The sequence below is a fragment of the Myxine glutinosa genome, chromosome 7, assembly GCF_964187855.1.
Source record: "Myxine glutinosa chromosome 7, kmMyxGlut1.1, whole genome shotgun sequence".
Classification (NCBI taxonomy): Eukaryota; Metazoa; Chordata; class Myxini; order Myxiniformes; family Myxinidae; genus Myxine; species Myxine glutinosa.
This window is the reverse complement of record NC_136267.1, coordinates 186204980-186224629: the sequence shown is the minus strand read 5'-3', so window position 1 is coordinate 186224629 and position 19650 is coordinate 186204980. Positions and strand designations below refer to the sequence as shown.

Genomic DNA, 19650 nt, shown 5'->3' with positions numbered 1-19650 from the left:
TTCCCCCATTGGATACCTGTGGCACGATTTGGCCAACGTTTAAGAATCGGGTCTAGTTACTTGCTAATGGTTCGTGCCGCGGCTGCTAATCCGCTCGGCAATTAACATCTTGTCCGCGGTCGCGAACGAGGTTGCTCACCTGCCTCTCCCGAGGGAGCTGGGCAACTTCAGGACTCATGTCGGTCAGTCATAAACAAGGGGATTAATTCCCCCTTAGGGCCGATGTTGAGATCCGTAACAATATATATATATATATATATATATATATATATATATATATATATATATATATACAGTGGTACCTCGGCTTACGAGTGCCCCAACGTACGAGTTTTTCGGGATACGAGCCGTCGCTCGGGCGGTTTGTTGCTTTGGGATACGAGCCGAGATCCGATGTACGAGCTCAAAAAATTTATTTTTTTGAATTTTCCGGTTGTGGCTTACGGTTCCGGTCACGTGGTTATCTTGCCGTGAAAGCATCTCTGCTTGGATATAAAACACGCAATCGTCGAAATACATTAGCGAGGAATCTCCTTGCTCCAGCCGGTGACGTCATCGGCGGGGATCCCCGCCTCCAGAGTGGCTGGTCACGTGACCGCCAAAGCGTGTCGCGCGTGCGGGTATAATGAGCTACACCTGTGGATCACGTGACCACGGAAGCACGCCTCGCTTGAGAGGCATGGCTTTCGGTTTGCGTTTTGCTTTATAAGGCGCGATAAATGGGCTTTTGAGTGTTAGCGGTTCATGGCGTTGACGGTTCATGACGGTTCATGGCGTTGACGGTCAAAAACCCATTACATCAATTTTACCAGGCACTGTACAGTAAGTACAGTGGACACCAAATGCACGGTGGAAGGCTAGAAGTAGAAGATCGTCCAAGACAAGTGAGAATAAGCCATACTTTGGAGATGACGTCATTCGCTGGTCCGATAACCAAAGATGTGGTATAAAAAACCAGGTGAGCTAACAATGCAGCAATGAAGGAATTCGGCCAAGGCACCGGCACACAACGACCTACCTACATCGAAAGACTCAATGCCAATGGTGACAGAAGCCAAGACGGCCGGCTTAAACACCGCCGAAAGACCACGGTGTACCAACTTACGATGCAGAACATCTTGCACTTAATATGATGACAACAGGTGCCATCCTCTGACGTACCATTACAGGTACAGGTACAGTACACGTGAGCACAGAGCAAAAGTTCACTGAAACCGAGATTAAGAAAAAAGAAAAAACACCTCGTGGTCCGTGCTCGATATCCGAGTTTCAATCTTTTCAAACACATGATGCTCTCGGTCACGGTATCTCCTGCGAGCTGCTTCTCCTTCAACCACACAAACAACAACTTCTCCATATCTTCATGGATAGAGGTCCAGTTTATTTCTTTACATTCTCTTGTATTATGTACAGTATATACGAGGTCGTGCTTGTTTATACATTATTTGTTATTTATAAAGTACATTTTTGTTATTTAAAAGCACCTAACAAAAAAAATTGGTGTTTTTTTTTTGAGGCTGGAACGGATTAATAGCATTTCAATGCATTTGAATGGGAAAATTTGCTTTGACTTACGAGCGATTTGGCTTACGAGCTCCGTCACGGAACGGATTAAACTCGTAAGCCGAGGTACCACTGTATATATATATCATTTTTGGGCATTCTTGGACACATTTCATTTTTGAATAGATTGTCATTCTTGGACATTCTTGGATACATTTCATTTTTGAATAGATTGTCATTCTTGGGCATTCTTGGATACATTTCATGTTTGACTAGATTGTCATTCTTGGGCATTCTTGGATACATTTCATGTTTGAATAGATTGTCATTTTTGGGCATTCTTGGACACATTTCATGTTTGAATAGATTGTCATTTTTGGGCATTCTTGGACACATTTCATTTTTGAATAGATTGTTATTCTTGGGCATTCTTGGATACATTTCATGTTTGAATAGATTGTCATTCTTGGGCATTCTTGGACACATTTCATGTTTGAATAGATTGTCATTTTTGGGCATTCTTGGACACATTTCATGTTTTACTAGATTGTCATTCTTGGACATTCTGGGACACATTTCATGTTTGAATGGATTGTCATTCTTGGGCATTCTTGGACACATTTCATGTTTGAATGGATTGTCATTCTTGGGCATTCTTGGACACATTTCATGTTGGAATAGATTGTCATTCTTAGACATTCTTGGGCACATTTCATGTTTGAATAGATTGTCATTCTTGGACATTCTTGGACACATTTCATGTTTGAATAGATTGTCATTCTTGGACATTCTTGGACACATTTCATGTTTGAATAGATTGTCATTCTTGGGTATTCTTGGACACATTTCATGTTTGAATAGATTGTCATTCTTGGGCATTCTTGGACACATTTCATGTTTGAATAGATTGTCATTCTTGGACATTCTTGGACACATTTCATGTTTGAATAGATTGTCATTTTTGGGCATTCTTGGACACATTTCATTTTTGAATAGATTGTCATTCTTGGGCATTCTTGGATACATTTCATTTTTGAATAGATTGTCATTCTTGGACATTCTTGGATACATTTCATTTTTGAATAGATTGTCATTCTTGGGCATTCTTGGACACATTTCATTTTTGAATAGATTGTCATTCTTGGGCATTCTTGGACACATTTCATTTTTGAATAGATTGTCATTCTTGGGCATTCTTGGATACATTTCATGTTTGACTAGATTGTCATTCTTGGGCATTCTTGGACACATTTCATGTTTGACTAGATTGTCATTATTGGGCATTCTTGGACACATTTCATGTTTGAATAGATTGTCATTCTTGGGCATTCTTGGACACATTTCATGTTTGAATAGATTGTCATTCTTGGACATTCTTGGACACATTTCATGTTCGAATAGATTGTCATTTTTGGGCATTCTTGGACACATTTCATTTTTGAATAGATTGTCATTCTTGGACATTCTTGGATACATTTCATTTTTGAATAGATTGTCATTCTTGGGCATTCTTGGATACATTTCATGTTTGACTAGATTGTCATTCTTGGGCATTCTTGGATACATTTCATGTTTGAATAGATTGTCATTTTTGGGCATTCTTGGACACATTTCATGTTTGAATAGATTGTCATTTTTGGGCATTCTTGGACACATTTCATTTTTTAATAGATTGTCATTCTTGGGCATTCTTGGATACATTTCATGTTTGAATAGATTGTCATTCTTGGGCATTCTTGGACACATTTCATGTTTGAATAGATTGTCATTTTTGGGCATTCTTGGACACATTTCATGTTTTACTAGATTGTCATTCTTGGACATTCTGGGACACATTTCATGTTTGATTGGATTGTCATTCTTGGGCATTCTTGGACACATTTCATGTTTGAATAGATTGTCATTCTTGGGCATTCTTGGACACATTTCATGTTTGAATAGATTGTCATTCTTGGGCATTCTTGGACACATTTCATGTTTGAATGGATTGTCATTCTTGGGCATTCTTGGACACATTTCATGTTTGAATAGATTGTCATTCTTGGGCATTCTTGGACACATTTCCTGTTTGACTAGATTGTCATTCTTGGGCATTCTTGGACACATTTCATGTTTGAATAGATTGTCATTCTTGGACACACCAAGCGGAATGCCAGTCCACAATAATCACCCTCTAGCCTAAAATCTGAATGTCCGCACGCCGCCATTACCAATACGTCATGTTCTTATCTCTACGGTACAGATTGCAAAACTTCGGCAACATCTACAACGCTCCAAAAAGAGCAGCAAACGGCAGCGACACAAGGACAGAAGCTCACCTCTTCATGGAAGCCATACTGCCATTCATAAACCTCAGGTGAGAAACCTAGAAACTTTGTACTTTCTTTTTTTGTCTGCCAGCTGAAAAACAAAATTCCGTTCTAAAATAAAATCTGTTTCTGTTTTGTCTGTACCAGTTGATGCTTAGTAAGTGATTGTAATTAAAGGTTTCATCCTCCTATTACATATTAATCAGCAGTTCCTGACCAGTTATCCGCACGATTTTCAGGAAAAAAATGGGACGATGGGGATGATGGGGGAGGCTGGTGGATGGGTATTGTAATCAGCACTACCTTTCCGTCCATCCGTCATGCCATCCCCTCCTAAACGGTTGTGCATAAGTTCACAAAGCTTGATACTTATGATCACAACATGGCAAGAAGGTACAAGAGCTGTATTCTTTTTGTCACCGCACCCTGGCCAGGGTCAAAAGGTCAAGTCGCTAAAATGCAATTACGGGAATAATTTAAAACATATTTTTAATGAAACTTTGTACAGTAAAAGCTGTGTCATCCGGCACTTAAGAAACTAGCACATTCTACCAACCGGCTACGCAGAACCGACGCGGGCCTCCGCTGTGAAAAGGAGGCTTTCCTCTCGCCAGCCTTTCGTCACAGCCTCATGGTTCAAGAGCTCCGTTCACCCGTTGTAAATCCACACCATCCGAGGTGCCACATCAATCTCTTGGTTTCTCAAAACCTCAGGCAATGACTTCCTTGCTTTTGAAAACCCTTTGGTCATGTTTCCTGAATCAAGGTTCAACATACCAAAAAGAACTAGGAACAATTCCATGTCATAATCGTCACCAAGTGCGTCCAGCTCTCTCCGCCCAAAGACCAATCGCTCGATCCCAAATCTTGGGTAGAACGCGTAAGTGAAAACACAGAAGAGGAAGAAGAAGAAGAAGAAGAAGCAGCTCCCTTCTAAAGCATCATGGCTTCTGTTGCCCCGTCGAGCAGTTCTGGCCAGAAAAGGAAGAGGACCGTTCTCACAATCAACCAGAAGATTGACATATGTAGGAGACTGGAGCAGAGAGACAATAGAAATGTGTTGATGCGCGAGTACAACGTCGGATCGTCAACCATCTCCGACATAAAGGCCCTGAATGACAAGTTACTGGGATTTTACAGTGTTTCTTGGGTTGAGATATGGTTTCAAGATCAGCTTTGTTCAACGTAGGTATTCTTTGGCGATTGTTTGGCGCATTTGTTTGTGACATACAGCGCCTCCAGAAAGTATTCACACCCCTTGACTTTTTTCACACGTTGTTGTATTACAGTCTGAATAAAAAAACCACCTTTAGAGGCCATTTTTCCCCGCAAGCGGGGGTTGGCCTTTTTCGGGGACCGTGGTTGTTGTTTTCTGGTCCCCTTTTTGAAGCAATGTTTTACGGCCGGATGCCCTTCCTGCCGCCAACCCTTTTTGTCGCCTTTTTACGACAAACAGGGAATTACCAGTGAACTGGTACTTAATTAATTTGCCGACCTCGAAAGGATGACAGGCTGAGTCAACCCCCTGGCGTTAATTCAATGATTGACCGGGATTCGAACCCAGGATCCTAGGATCCTAAGCTGGCACCCTAGCCGCTAGCCCAACACCAGGGATCACAGTCTGAATAAAAAATGGATTAAATTCAAATTCTTTTTTGTCACTGATCTACACATAATACTCCATAATGTCAAAGTGGAATTTTTTTAAAGAAGTTTTTACAAAATAATTAAAAATGAAATACAGAAATATCTAATTTACATAACCGGTAAGTATTCAACCCCCTGAGTCAATACTTCGTAGAAGTGCCTTTGGCAGCGATTACATCTTCGAGTCTTCTTGCCTATGTCTGTATCAACTTTGTACATCTGGATTTGGGGAGTTTCTCCCATTCTTCCTTGCAGATTTGCTCAAGCTCTGTCAAGTTGGATGAGGAGGGGTCAGTGAACAGCAATCTTCAAGTCTTTCCACAGATTCTCAATGGGATTCAAGTCTGGGTTTTGACTGGGCCACTCAAAGACTTTCACCTTCTTGTTCTGAAGCCATTCCAGTGTTGCTTTGGTTGAGTGCTTGGGGCCATTGTCCTGTTGGAATGTAAATATTCGCCACAGTCTAAAGTCTTTTGCACTTTGAAGCAGGTTCTCCTCTAGGATTTGCCTGCATTTGGCTCAATTCATTGTTCCCTCTGTCTTTCCTTACAAGTCTCACAGTCCCTGCTGCTGAAAAGCATCTCCATAGCATGATGCTGCCACCACCATGCTTCACGGTAGGAATGGTGTTAGATAGATGATAAGCTGTGCTCAGGTCCCGTCAGATGGAGCGTTTTGCATTCAGGCCAAATAGTTCAATTTCAATCTCATCAGATCACAGAACCTTTTACCTCATGCTTTCAGAGTCTTTCACGTGCATTTTTGCAAACTTCAGGTGTACTGTCATGTGCCTTTTTTCAGGAGTGGCTTCTGTCTGGCCATTCTCCATAAAGTCGAGACTTGTGGAGTTCTGCAGAGACTGTTGTCCTTCCTACAGGTTCTCCCATCTCAGCCAAGGAACTCTAGTGCTGTCAGAGTGGTCATTGGGTTCTTGGTCACCTCCCTGACCAAGGTTCTTCTTGCCTGGTTTCTCAGTTTGGTCGGACAGGTAGCTCTAGGAAGAGTCCGGGTAGTTCCATATTCTTTCGATTTCTTAATGATGGAGCTCATTGTGCTCTTGGGAACAACACTAAATTGTTTTATACCCTTCCCCACATCTATGCCTCCTCACAATTATATCTCGGATTTCTACGGACAGTTGGATGAGGCCTTGGACTTCCTGGTAGAGTTTCTGGCTCTGATATGTACAACTATGGGACTTTATATAGAAAGGTGCGTTTCTTTCTACATCATGTCCAATCAATTGAATTGGCCGCAGGTGGACTCCAATCAAGTTGTGAATAAAAACCCAGTACATGCCGGGGCTTGTGGTCTATTGGCCTGAGGGAGCCTGCTGTGAAGCGGGTGAAATGTCACCTGAGACCAGGTCTGCTCTTGCTTATTTGCTCAAAATTGCAGAGTAGATCTCATTTTACTTTCTGGTTGGAAGTGCCATCTTTGCTTAAAAAATTGGTGTGTGTGTGTGTGTGTGTGTGTGTGTGTGTGTGTGTGTGTGTGTGTGTGTGTGTGTGTGTGTGTGTGTGTGTGTGTGTGTGTGTGTGTGTGTGTGTGTGTGTCTGTCTGTCTGTCTGTCTGTCTGTCTGTGTCTGTCTGTGTGTCTGTGTGTCGTCCTCAACTTGGTGCAACTTGTAACTACCCATAACTCTCCATCATATTTGGTATTTCAGTTGTCACATGCCCATTGTCTGGGAGGTAGTGCCTCATCAACCAGCGAGGTTATGGCAGCAAAGGACTTCTGACTGCATAGGTCTGATCTAATCTGTGAACTTTCTGACTCGGATTTCTGTAAATTGCAAATCCTCCCTTCTGGACTTGGCAATTACCAACTTTCCCTCTAACATCTCCTGTTTTCCCACTGATGATTGATTCATCTGATGATGATCTTGTGAGAGTCCACATCTCTCTGGTTGTTGTCAGGGAGCTGCACTAAACAAAAATTGTGCCAAACCAGATCCTCCTAACACGTTAACTACAATCCTGTTGGCTTACTTACAATTATTAGGTTACTTAAATACAATACAATATATGGAATTCATCATTGCAACTTTAATCGAATCTGTCCTTTTCTCCAACGGCCTAATCGCAGACCATCAGTTATATTTCCAACCAGGTCACCCCAACCTGGGCATGCTAATCCTAGTCTAGGACCTGGCTTAGATATGTATGCACATAATTTAGGAGAGGATAACTCAACTGTTATATGGTCAGGTCAAAATACAGTTTAACCCCCAAAAAATTGCTACAAAAGGTTTCTCAACTGATTCTGGTAGGGTTTAGCATACGTTATAACATACTAAAAGTTTACCAAAGTAGGACCCCCGGAAAAGTGTTTTTTTCAAGATGGCGTCCAAGATGGCCACCGAAACCTCTTAATGATCATAACTATGTAACTATCAACTCAAATTTGATGATCTTGGTGTCTATCCCTAGGTGTTTGGGGGCAAGGAACACATTAAGACCATTAAAAATGAAAGTGGGCCATTATATGTAACACAAAAATCCAATATGGCGTCAATAATGGCCGCCAACACCTCCAAATGACCGCAAGTCCATAACTATTGACTCAAATTTAATGATCTTGATGTCTATCCCCGGGTTTTTGGGGGCAAGGAACACATTAAGACAACTTTGGATATTACTGAGCTGTTGAATCATTATGAAATTGAACTCATGACCTTCAGCTGTCACCTAATGCACAAACACCTTTGTCCATAGAATAAGTTTCAGAGCGTTCAGTTTTGAGTGTCATCCTCCTCCTCAGTATCGACCTCTTGAGTGTTGTTTGGATTGTCACAGTTTTCAGTTTGGCAAGGGCCACATGCAGCAGTGCAGCGGAGTCCATAGCGTCTGCAGCTGCATCGAGAGGATTTGCATCCCCCCAAACAGTTGCAATGGATAATTTTCAAGAGTTCGTCAGGCGCAGCATTGTTTTGGGTCATAATTGGAATTAACTGATCATTTTCCTGTTTCCATCCCCATTCAGTTGGGTTCATTTCATTTGCCATCCCCATTCAGTTGGGTTCATTTCATTTGCCATCCCCATCCATACCATAATTTGAAAGTACACACGTTGGCTATGGAATATTGTTGCAGGTGATGTTGGGGGGAGCCGTTCAGAAGTGACAAATGCTTGAGCAGTTGCCACTTTTTTGGTGAAAATGATATGGCGCAGTGATGATAGCGTATCATTAGACTTGCCACCAAAGAGATCAACCATCAGGTCTTTGCCAAGATCTGATATGTCCTCTTGAGATTTGTTTTGAAGGATGAATGCACTAGCACAGGACTTCATGACAGGATCAGATTTCACTAATTTCCGGAAGGCTGACTTTTTTCCGATGCCGAAAATCCTTGAAGTAGAATCACATCCTGAGTAGGCATGTACAAAGAGCAACTCATTGCACACATCGTCTCCTAAAGTTTCTTTCAACAGGGTAATGTTATACACTCTGCGTTCTTTTGACTGCTTGTTTGCATCAGAACGGAAGTAGATGATCTCATTGTCTGTTCTGGAGTAATGAAGGAGCAAGATCAGCAAATCTGTATCCTCACCGACCAACGTTGTGGTGCAATGCCGGGATCGTTCAACAGTTGCCTTCACGATATCAACGTCTGCATCCTCTGGTGACTGAATGACATGGCATCCCCTTTTAGTTAGTGCTGTGCTGATGAGAGCAATCATGTCTGCCTTGTTTTTGTCACGAGACAAAAAGTCGTCCTTTTTGCCTGCAAACTCTGTTTCTGCAGTGAAACTAACAATAGGGTGCAGGTTTTTTCCTCGTCTCTGATGTGTGTTGTCTTTTATGGAGGGACCTTCACCATAGCCATCGAACACCACTGTCGCTTGTCCGTAATGTCTCACAGTGAAGTCTGCATAAGACTCAGCTATTGCATTATATGAGTCGCCTTTGTTCCACGGTAAACGATGGAGCAAAGAGCCACCATCAAGCACGTAACAATCTGTTTTGGGAATAGAGTTCATCACAGCCTCACTTGATAAGTCCGCAGCATGGTCTCGAATTGCCTGAGCAAGCTGAGGTTTGTCTGCTGTTCGAAGAATGTTCCTGGTCTCAAAGAGGGCTGGAGGGTAGGGGCTTAGTTCATACGTCAAAACCTCTTCAAGGGAAAGATCTCCTGACCTTGACACCAGAAGGAAACGCTGGAACAGAAGGGCAGGATCAATGGTACGATCAGGAGCAATCTTCACAGCAGAGATATTCCCAAGGGTTTTGGCTCTGTCTTTCCGCTTGAATTTGTAAGTAAATGCCGACTTTCCGATTATATCTTCAATGATCTTGTTTCCAACCGTTTCAAAGTCATGTACATTCACATCTGGCCCAGCCACTATCCCATTGACAATGTTTCTCAGAGTAGGATCAGATGTGAAGGGTGAGCAGGCTGCAAGCTTTATCCGAATTTTCTCGAGATCAGATGCATCTCTTTTGATGCGCGCCTCAGTTGAGTCTTTGTGTTGCGGACTTGTAGTATAGGTTAGGTTTGTGAAATCCTGCATCGCAATGTTGTACTCGGATGTTACAGGTGCAGATAAGGTCCAAAGGTTTCGCATGTCCTCGGTCATCCCACTGCCGTGAGTTAGACCACCAGTGCTCTTCAGAGACCTCATCAACGTTTGTTCGATGACAAGATCACTACTATGACAGCTCGTGGGCAATGACAGCTCGTGGGCGAACTGCCTGAATTATGGCATGACCAACTGCCGCAACCTTGCGTCTTGTGTCTTTCCCAACGAACAATGTTTCCAGTGCTGTCCGCAGACTAGTCGGAATGAACGATAGGGCTGAATCAAGTTTTAAATCATCACTACTTGGATACTGATTCGTCACGGTAGAAACCTGAGATTTTATATCACTTCTGATTAACCTAGCAGCAGTTTCAATAATAGCGCGTTTTTGGGACTCTTCATCGCCTTCCTGACACGTTTGCTTGTAGTATGATCTCAGAATCTGCGACGTTTGTTCTCTCATCGTAACAATATCGTCCAAGCCTTCTCTTTCACCAAAAAAAATTGAGTCCTTAAAGCGTTCTTTAAGACGCTTTTTCAAACTGTAATTGTCATACGGTTCCGAATCAGGATTACAAAGATACCCTTTCATTATGAGGCTCAAAGATGTAACAGTTAGTTGTTCCTCACTGTTCAGTTCTAGGTAAGCACACATTTTCTGAAATGCTTCATACTTATCTTCATCTTTAGGACGACCACACTTTCTGCGCTTGGCTTCGGGGGCTTTCTGGAACTCTAAAGGCACAGACTTGAAGGACCGGAAATTTCCACTACACGAATGATGATAAAGTCCGTCTGCTGCATGTAAATCTCGTAAATAGTATTCAATCCGACCCTTTACAGTATGTCCCCAATCATCTGAACGGGATTCACAGACCTCCACAATTGTCTCCACAAATTTGTCAGTCCGTACCCAGCTAAAGTGTCCCTTGTCCAAATCAATTGTACATCCACAGAATACGCAATCCTTTTCACTGTCAAAACCTCCACTTGATTGTCTTGTGGTTCTCTTTGGTGGCACAGAACCACTACTTTTCTTTGCAACATGGCTTTTAATGTTTTTATCATTTATGTACTGTTGACGACAGCTTTTTTTTTTTTTTTTTTTTTTTTTTTTTTTTTTTTTTTTTTTTTGTATACAATATCGAGGCTCGTGAAAGAGCGAACATTAATCACACAGAAAGACAAACCGACACATAAAACATATAACATAGGGAGCGGTAGACAAGATGGGGAGAGAGGGGGAAGGACACAAACACAACATTTGAGAGCAGGGACCGAGAGACATGGAGACATCGAGAGATCTGAGAGAGGGCGAGGGCTTTGGGGGGGGGGGGGCGTGGGAAGGGGGCAGTGGGAGAGGTATAAAACATATGGACACTGCCAGGACTTCCAGGAAAGAAGTTGGAATTTCAAACAAGGTGGATCTGGGGTGAATTAGCGGGGGTAGAAAAGATCAAGGTTTTGGATGGGGGAAGATAAGAGATGGTGGTGAACGGCTGTTTTAAAGACCTGGAGGGAGGAGTGGGATTGAAGGGAGTGAGGGAGTTTGTTCCAGAGGCGGGAGAAAAGAGGAATGAAAGAGTGAAGGTGAGCGGAGAGCCGAGATTTCGGCAGTTTAACCATCAGAGGGTTGCTGGCAGATCTTGTGCGACCTGTAGGAATATTTGGGGGACAGAGCACAGAGAGAGCTGGGGGTGCAAGGCCGGAGAGGAGTCGGTAGAAGACAGAAAGACCACCTACCTGCCTGCGGTGAGTGAGTGAAAGGCCCTCAGAGATAGCTTCATCGCGGGAGATTCCAATAATTCTGAAAGCTTTGGTTTCAACAGCGTGAAGCCGAGCTAGGTGTGAGGCAGGAGCACCGGCCCATAGGGGAGAACAGTATTCCATTGAGCTGCGGATGAAAGCCTTGTATGTGGTGAGGAGCTCAGGTGTGCCGAGGAAGGACTTCGCACGACGGAGGATGCCCAGTCGGCGACTGGCTTTGGAGGCCAGCTTGGAAATGTGGTTTTCCCAAGAAAGATCATGGCAGATAGTGAGACCCAAAATCTTGAGCGACAGAACTTCTTGGAGAGGATTGTTGAGAAAGTAGATGGGAGGGTTGTCCAGTCGATCTTTTCGGAGAGACATAGTAAGAGTGTGAGATTTGTCAGGATTGAAAGACATGTTCCACTTGTTTGACCAGTCTGTGATTTTGTCCAGGTCTTCAGAGAGTGAGGAGGCAGCAGACTGCCGATCTGAGGGAAGAGGAATGGAGCGGCAGAGAGTGGAGTCATCAGCAAAGAGATAGAGAGGATTTTCGAGAGAGTCAGAGAGATCATTGATGAAGACCAGAAAAAGCACGGGGCCCAGAACACTGCCTTGGGGAACTCCAGCCTGAACAGGAAGAGGAGATGAGAGAAACCCATTCAGGGCCACACGTTGACGACGACTAGAGAGGAAGTCCGCCAGCCATGCGTGGAGATTTCCATGGATACCAAAGGAGGAGAGTTTGGTGAGCAGAGCGGGGTGCCAGACCGTGTCGAAGGCACGTGATATGTCGAGGGAGACAGCTCTAATTTCCTGTTTGGCATTGAGGACCTCCATCCATTGTTGAGACAGCAGAAGCAGCATGTCCAGAGTAGAGTGACCTGGTCTGAAACCAAATTGATGATCAGAGATCAAGCCATTGGAGAAGAGGAAAGATTTCATATCAGAAGCAATGATGGATTCCATGACTTTGCTGATAATTGGGAGAAGGCTGATTGGTCTGTAATTGCTAGGATCTGTTTTTGCACCTTTTTTGTGCAAAGCGGTGATGTTGGCTGATTTCCAAGCAGATGGCAGTTGACCTTGAGCAAAAGAGAGGGTGAAGAGAACAGAGAGAGGGTGAGATAGAGCAGCAGAGCAGGATTTTAGGACCCGTGGGCTGATGCCGTCGGGTCCAGTTGCAGAATCAGAGTCGAGGGTTGACAGAAACTTTTCCACCTTGTCAGGAGGAAAGGACACGGAGTCCAGGAGCAGCAGGGTACGACTGGGTATGGTGGGTACAGAGAGGGATGGGTTTGGGACACAAGATTTAGAGGCAAACACAGAGTTGAGGCATTCAGCTTTTTCACGTGCGGAGTCAGCTGTGTAGCCGTTTGAGGTAAGGGAGGGGATGGAGGGGGAACAAACACCAGAAACGGATTTGACCAGACGCCACCAGGATTTGGAAGAGGGAGACAGATAAGAGAGTTCGGTCTTGAGAACGGAGAGATATTGTTTCCTGGCTCTCCTGAGGGTGGACACACACTTGTTTCGGGCTTTGTGAAAGGAAATGAGATTTCCTTCCGTTGGATTTGCTTTCCAGGAGACGAAGGCAAGTTGTTTCTGGGCAACAGCCTCACCACAAGATTCCGTGTACCATGGACGGGAGGAAGGGTATGACAACTGAAGACGAGATGGGATAAATCTGTGCATGAGAGAGAGCAATTTACTTTGGAAGAATTCCCAGGATGAGTTGATGTCAGAGGTGGTAGAGATGGGAGACCAGTCCAGATGATTGATGGCTGCTTGAAGACCGTGCCAGTTGGCCTGAGTGAAATGCCAGACTCGTCGACGCTGAGCAGGCTCCCTGAGGATGGTCAGAGAGATGTCCACTTTAACAAGGACATGATCAGATGATCCGATCGGAGCAGAAGAAGAGCAGCAGACATTTTCAGGGAAGTTAGTCATAACCAAGTCCAGAAGAGAAGATGTTCCGTTGACTGAGATCCGGGTCGGGAAATTGACAGATTGTGTCAGTCCCAGTGAGTCGCAGAAGTCCTTTGCTGAGGAGCCATGGCTGGTGAGAGAGGTACCCACACCCAGCCAACTGGCATGATGACAGTTGAAATCACCACATATGAGGAAGAGAGAGTTGGGATGAGTAGATAGAAGTTGGTCCATATCATCAGACAGCGAGATGTAGATGGAGTCATCACTGTTTGGTGGACGGTACAACACACATATGAACAAGAGGTGGGAGCGAAGGGGAAGCCGTAGCCAGAGGTATTCCTGGGGGTGAGGTGGAGAGAGTGCAGTGCAGGGCGAGTGAGGAAGAGAGTTTTTGATAAAGATAGCAACCCCGCCTCCAGGACGAGGCTCAGGTCTATCATACCGGAGGAGGGAGTAGCCCGGGAGAGATACTATGGAATCAGAGACATCATAAAGGAGGAAAGTTTCTGTTAAGCAGATCACGTCTGGTTTGACAGAAGCAACCTGTATGGAGAGATCAGTTAAGTTTGAACGAAGGCCCCGGATGTTTGAGGTCCATACCGTTAATGAAGAGGAAGGGGGAGCATCAGATACAGAACAGGGGGGAGGAGGGGTAGGGTAAGATGTGGAAGAGGTGGAAGAGGTAGGGAGAGCTGTTGAAGGTGTGTCAGAGATTTCAGAATAGCTCGGAGAAAGGGAAGGATGGGGCGGACAAAAGGTTTGATGGTGATTGGGTGAGCCACAATGAGGTGTTATTTGAGGAGGGGGAAGAGCGAGGCAGAAGGTTGGGGGAGATGGAGGTGAGAGTTTGAAGGGGGAAGAAGCGGGGAGGACGCTTTGAGGAGGGGGAGTGAGCGGGGGGAAATTGAGAAGCAATGAGGGTGGGGAGATTTGAAGGGGAGGGGTGAGGGGGGAGTTTGGGAGGGAAGGGACAAGGGGAGGGATTTGAAAGGGATGGGATATGGGGGAGATTTGGAGGGGAGGGGTGAGGCAGGAGTCTAGGAGGGGAGGGGCGAGGGGGCGTCTTGGCGGGGAGGGGTGAGGGAGTAGTTTAGGAGGGAGGGGGCAAGGGGGGAGATTTGAAAGGGATGGGTGATGGGGAAGATTTGGAGGGGAGGGGTGATGGGGAAGATTTGGAGGGGAGGGGTTATGGGGAAGATTTGGAGGGGAGGGGTGAGATTGGATTTTTGAAAGTGTACGATTTATGGGAAACGAACATTTATTGCAAAATGAGTTTCTTGTGACCTTCGAGTTAAAAATACGTTTAAGGACGCTGGATGGAGGATGGAGTGCAGGAGAGTTTAGGGAATGTAGAACAAAGGCACTATAGGAGATGGATATTTTTTTGGGGATGAATTGATTTGGTGAGCAAGTCGAAAGCAGCCTTTTAAAGAAGAAGAAGAAAAAGGTGTTATAAAATATGACGGAATACATAACTTGAGGGGAAAGTGTAAACATTGAAGGTTAATGAGTGAAAACTAACTGGGGAAATGGGGGAGAAACACGTGGTCGAAGAACGAACGAACGAATAAGAATGAATAAACGAATGAGAACAGAGAAGGAATTGTTTTTTTTTTTTTTTGAGTTGAGATTTACACAAGGAAGTAGGCTATGGATGAAAAGACTGGGAATACAGAGAACGAAAGTTATTGGATCACAAACGACGGACCACTGAGAGAAAAACAAAGCCTCAAGGTTGTACAGTGCACACTGTACAAGGCCTTGCTCGCGACACGGCAAACAGACGATCAATTTATGAAAGATAAACACCGAGAAACAACCAAAGTTGCACACAATAACTTCACACACCGAAAGATAAATACAGTTTCGACAAAATACAATTGTGAACAGACTTAACTTCGAAAAACGTGGAGACCGTGTGGGGCTTCGAAAATCCCTGCCGCCGTCTCCAAGATCTCGCGAGATCTCTCCAAGCTTTTATGCACTTTAGTACTGGCTTCAACTACAAGATCGTCCTTCCGCTTTACACTGGCTTCATTTATTCCCTTCGCCCCCTTCCACTGAATTGCAACCCAGTTATCACTGGAATCCTCGATCTCCTCCTTGCAGATTGGACAAAAAGCTTGACTGGCTGTGCTTGCACTCATTGTTGAATCATGTCTGAAAAAGAGAAAGATGAGAATTAGTTATTCAGTTAGATCCAATTCGACACATTCTTCAGGTCAATATATGGAAAATGCCCCCTCAACCTGTTAGATAATGGCCCACTTTCATTTTTAATGGTCTTAATGTGTTCCTTGCCCCCAAAAACCTAGGGATAGACACCAAGATCATCAAATTTGAGTTGATAGTTACATAGTTATGATCATTAAGAGGTTTCGGCGGCCATCTTGGACGCCATCTTGAAAAAAACACTTTTCCGGGGGTCCTACGTTGGTAAACTTTTAGTATGTTATAAAGTACACTAAACCCTACCAGAATCAGTTGAGAAACCTTTTGTAGCAATTTTTTGGGGGTTGAGGGGGTATTTTCCATATATCGACCTTACTAATAGGCTAATATGACCCCAAGGAACAACTTGGGATGTGTGCCAAAATCTCTATCCGGGACGAAAAGCCCGAAAATGACCACGCCCTTTTAAAAATGACCACGCCCTTTTTCATCAGAAGTGCTACTTCCGACATAGCTGTATCTTCGAAACCGTTGGAGCTACAGATTTTCTGAGGTGCTCAAAATGTTCAGAACATCAGTGCAGGATGTGATGGGGCATGTTGTCAAGGGTGAGGGGTCTGTTGCCATGGAAGTGTGTATCACATCAGATACTACAGTGGTGGTCTCTGTTGCTGAGGTAGAGGGTTCTGCTGCTGTAGTAGAGACTGTTGTTGGATCAACAACTGTTGCTGGGGCTATCAGGCCCAGTGTAGTAGAATTGGAGAGGGTCTCTGATACCTTGTAGTTGGTGGGTATCTCCCCGTGCTCCTTCACTGCCCCCATCCTGATGAGCTGTTGGCAACTGACTTTTGACCTAAGCGTTACTGTGGTCCGGCTCTGAGTGGCAAGGGGCCTTGCAGAGATCTCACTCTCCTCTGATGGTTTCTCCCGATTAATTGGAACATTTTGGAAGAGAACAAGGATGGTATCGTGTGTGGAGCCTGTTCCTGCCAGAGTGCTTTCATTGCGGTCAAAGTTGTCAAATGCCCCATTTAGTGGGCTTGTTGCTTCAAGGACAGCGGGAAGAGGTACTCTGTTGTCACCTGCTGTAGTGATGATCCGTTCAGCGAGGTCTACATCAATCCTCTTGACTGTGTTGTAGCTGACACACATTCCGTGATGGTTAAGAGCGGTCACTAGCTCTTTTGATCGTGTCAGACTGTGCACTCCATGAGCCACCATGACATGGAAAGGTGTTGGTTCCTTGCCATCAGTCAGGATGTAGTGCAGAATTTGAAAGACTACATCAGTCTTCAGCTGAGAGGTTGTTTTCCCCTTGAAAATATAGGAGCAAAACTCCTCCCATCTTGGTGGTGGGTTCTTAATGAATCTGTCCATGGACAGCTGGAGGTCTTGGGGCTCACGGAAGCTCATCTGCAGTCCAAACCTGTATTCTTTCAGCTCCTGCGCCAGTTCAGTTGCAACCCGTTTGACAGGTGAAACTCTCAGGGACTCTACCAAGGCCTCTGGAGAACTCTTGGTACAAAGTACCATCTGGGATATTTGTTTGTTATTTGGGTATGTAAAGCAGACGGCGTCTCCATACAGCTCGATGATTAGCTTCTTTACAGCTCTGTTTGACACTATCCCAGCTGAATCTTCATTTAGCCTGTCTCTGATGGAAGTCAGACTGTGTGCTGACCTACTAAAATCAAGCCCAAGGGCTAAAAATCTAGCCTTGAAGGAGTCGTCTCCGGCTGTTACCGAATCCTCCATTTCGAGGTTTTTCAGTATTTCCTCAATTTTAGCGTGATATTTATTGAAATAGCCTTTACAACAATGGTCGTGATATCGGATATCAGCCGCAAAAACATCATCGAGCTCACACATTGCCGCTGTTTCAGTGTACACTTGGTCCTTGAACAACATGGCCGCATTTAGTAGTTTTTGGCCCATCGGCTTTTCACAGATTCTGAACAATGTGTGTATTTTATTCTGTTTAACTGTCTTGCGATCTGCACCACAAATGATAGACATTTGTAGTTACACTGGTCTTAAATCTCTTGCTGCGCTCAGATGTATCATTATAAGCCCCTGCTGAGATGGTTCTGATTGTTCTAATGGTTGGGTTATGCTGCCAGTCTTCGCCATATCCCTTTGAAAACTTCTGTAGCAAGATGAGGTGTGGTATTTTATGATACCCTGCTCTTGCACTCAGTCGAAGAACCCTAGCTGCTCGAGTGTCATTACTCTCTGTTTGTTTGGCAAGCGAAACAACATACCCCCTGCCGATTTCACCACTAGAGAGGTACTCAGATCGCTTCTTCTTCTGGCAGAGGATGCACTCCTCGAGATTGATCGGCTTGATCGGCTTAGGTGTAGCACAAGGAGCAGCGAGAGGTACTCGGATCGCTTCTGCTTCTGGCATAGGATGCACTCCTCGAGATTGATCGGCTTGATCAGCTTAGGTGTAGCACAAGGAGCAGTGAGAGGTACTCGGATCGCTTCTGCTTCTGGCATAGGATGCACTCCTCGAGATTGATCGGCTTGATCGGCTTAGGTGTAGCACAAGGAGCAGCGAGAGGTACTCGGATCGCTTCTGCTTCTGGCATAGGATGCACTCCTTGAGATTGATCGGCTTGATCAGCTTAGGTGTAGCACAAGGAGCAGTGAGAGGTACTCGGATCGCTTCTTCTTCTGGCATAGGATGCACTCCTCGAGATTGATCGGCTTGATCGGCTTCGGTGTAGCACAAGGAGCAGTGAGAGGTACTCGGATCGCTTCTTCTTCTGGCAGAGGATGCACTCCTCGAGATTGATCGGCTTGATCGGCTTAGGTGTAGCACAAGGAGCAGCGAGAGGTACTCGGATCGCTTCTTCTTCTGGCATAGGATGCACTCCTCGATTGATCGGCTTGATCGGCATAGGTGTAGCACAAGGAGCAGCGAGAGGTACTCGGATCGCTTCTTCTTCTGGCATAGGATGCACTCCTCGATTGATCGGCTTGATCGGCTTAGGTGTAGCACAAGGAGCAGCGAGAGGTACCTCATCCTGAATATAAAATAAACATGTTTCAAATTCTCGATCGGCATGGGATATCACTATCACCAATACAATTATACTGTAGCGGTTACCGCTGGATGTACATAATCGCCTTGCACCGGCCAGAACACGGCCAGACGCGCCTCTCCCGGGCATGCCCGGACTCACTGTTCCCGGGCACGCCCGAACCTCCCGGGCACGCCCGGTCTCGCCTTTCCAGGGCTCGCCCAGAGCGTCCGGGCATGCCCGCTATCGCCTTTCCAGGGCTCGCCCAGAGCGTCCGGGCATGCCCGCTATCGCCTTTCCAGGGCACGCCCAGAGCGTCCGGGCATGCCCGCTATCGCCTTTCCAGGGCTCGCCCAGAGCGTCCGGGCATGCCCGCTATCGCCTTTCCAGTGCTCGCCCAGAGCGCCCGGGCACGCCCAGCCTCGACTTGCCAGGCCGCAGCCAAACACGCCCGGGCAGGTCCAGACTCGCCTTTCCAAGGCTCGCCCTTGATACCCGGGCATGCCCGGTATAGCTTTTGCCGGGCAAACTTCCCGACATAAATGTGTATATATATTGTTGCCCGAAAAACGGGCTTGTCAGAATACCTGAGCTGTTTTGTTTCAATAAAGCAACTCGGACGAATTCCGTCTTTGGTCGCGTCAATTCTTTCGACTCGCGTTGGAGCGCAGTTCCTTCATTGGTGACCTACCGACATGGATACGGCAGTGACGCTTAAACTGCCTACCTTCTGGGAGACTCACGCGGCTGTTTGGTTCGCCCAGGCGGACTCCCAGTTCGCCCTGCGAGGCAT

The 19650-nt window shown here is 45.3% G+C and overlaps 1 protein-coding gene across 3 annotated transcripts in view; it reads left to right on the top strand.

The window, feature by feature from the left end:
* The window catches only part of LOC137431898 (glucocorticoid-induced transcript 1 protein), a 114380-nt gene that overhangs the window by 53648 nt on the left and 41082 nt on the right, over nt 1-19650 (top strand). For all 3 annotated transcript variants that reach the window (XM_068123731.2, XM_068123730.2, XM_068123729.2), the window contains exon 4: nt 3746-3859. In XM_068123731.2, the coding sequence (XP_067979832.2) occupies nt 3746-3859 (114 nt within the window). The remainder of the gene's footprint in view (nt 1-3745; nt 3860-19650) is intronic.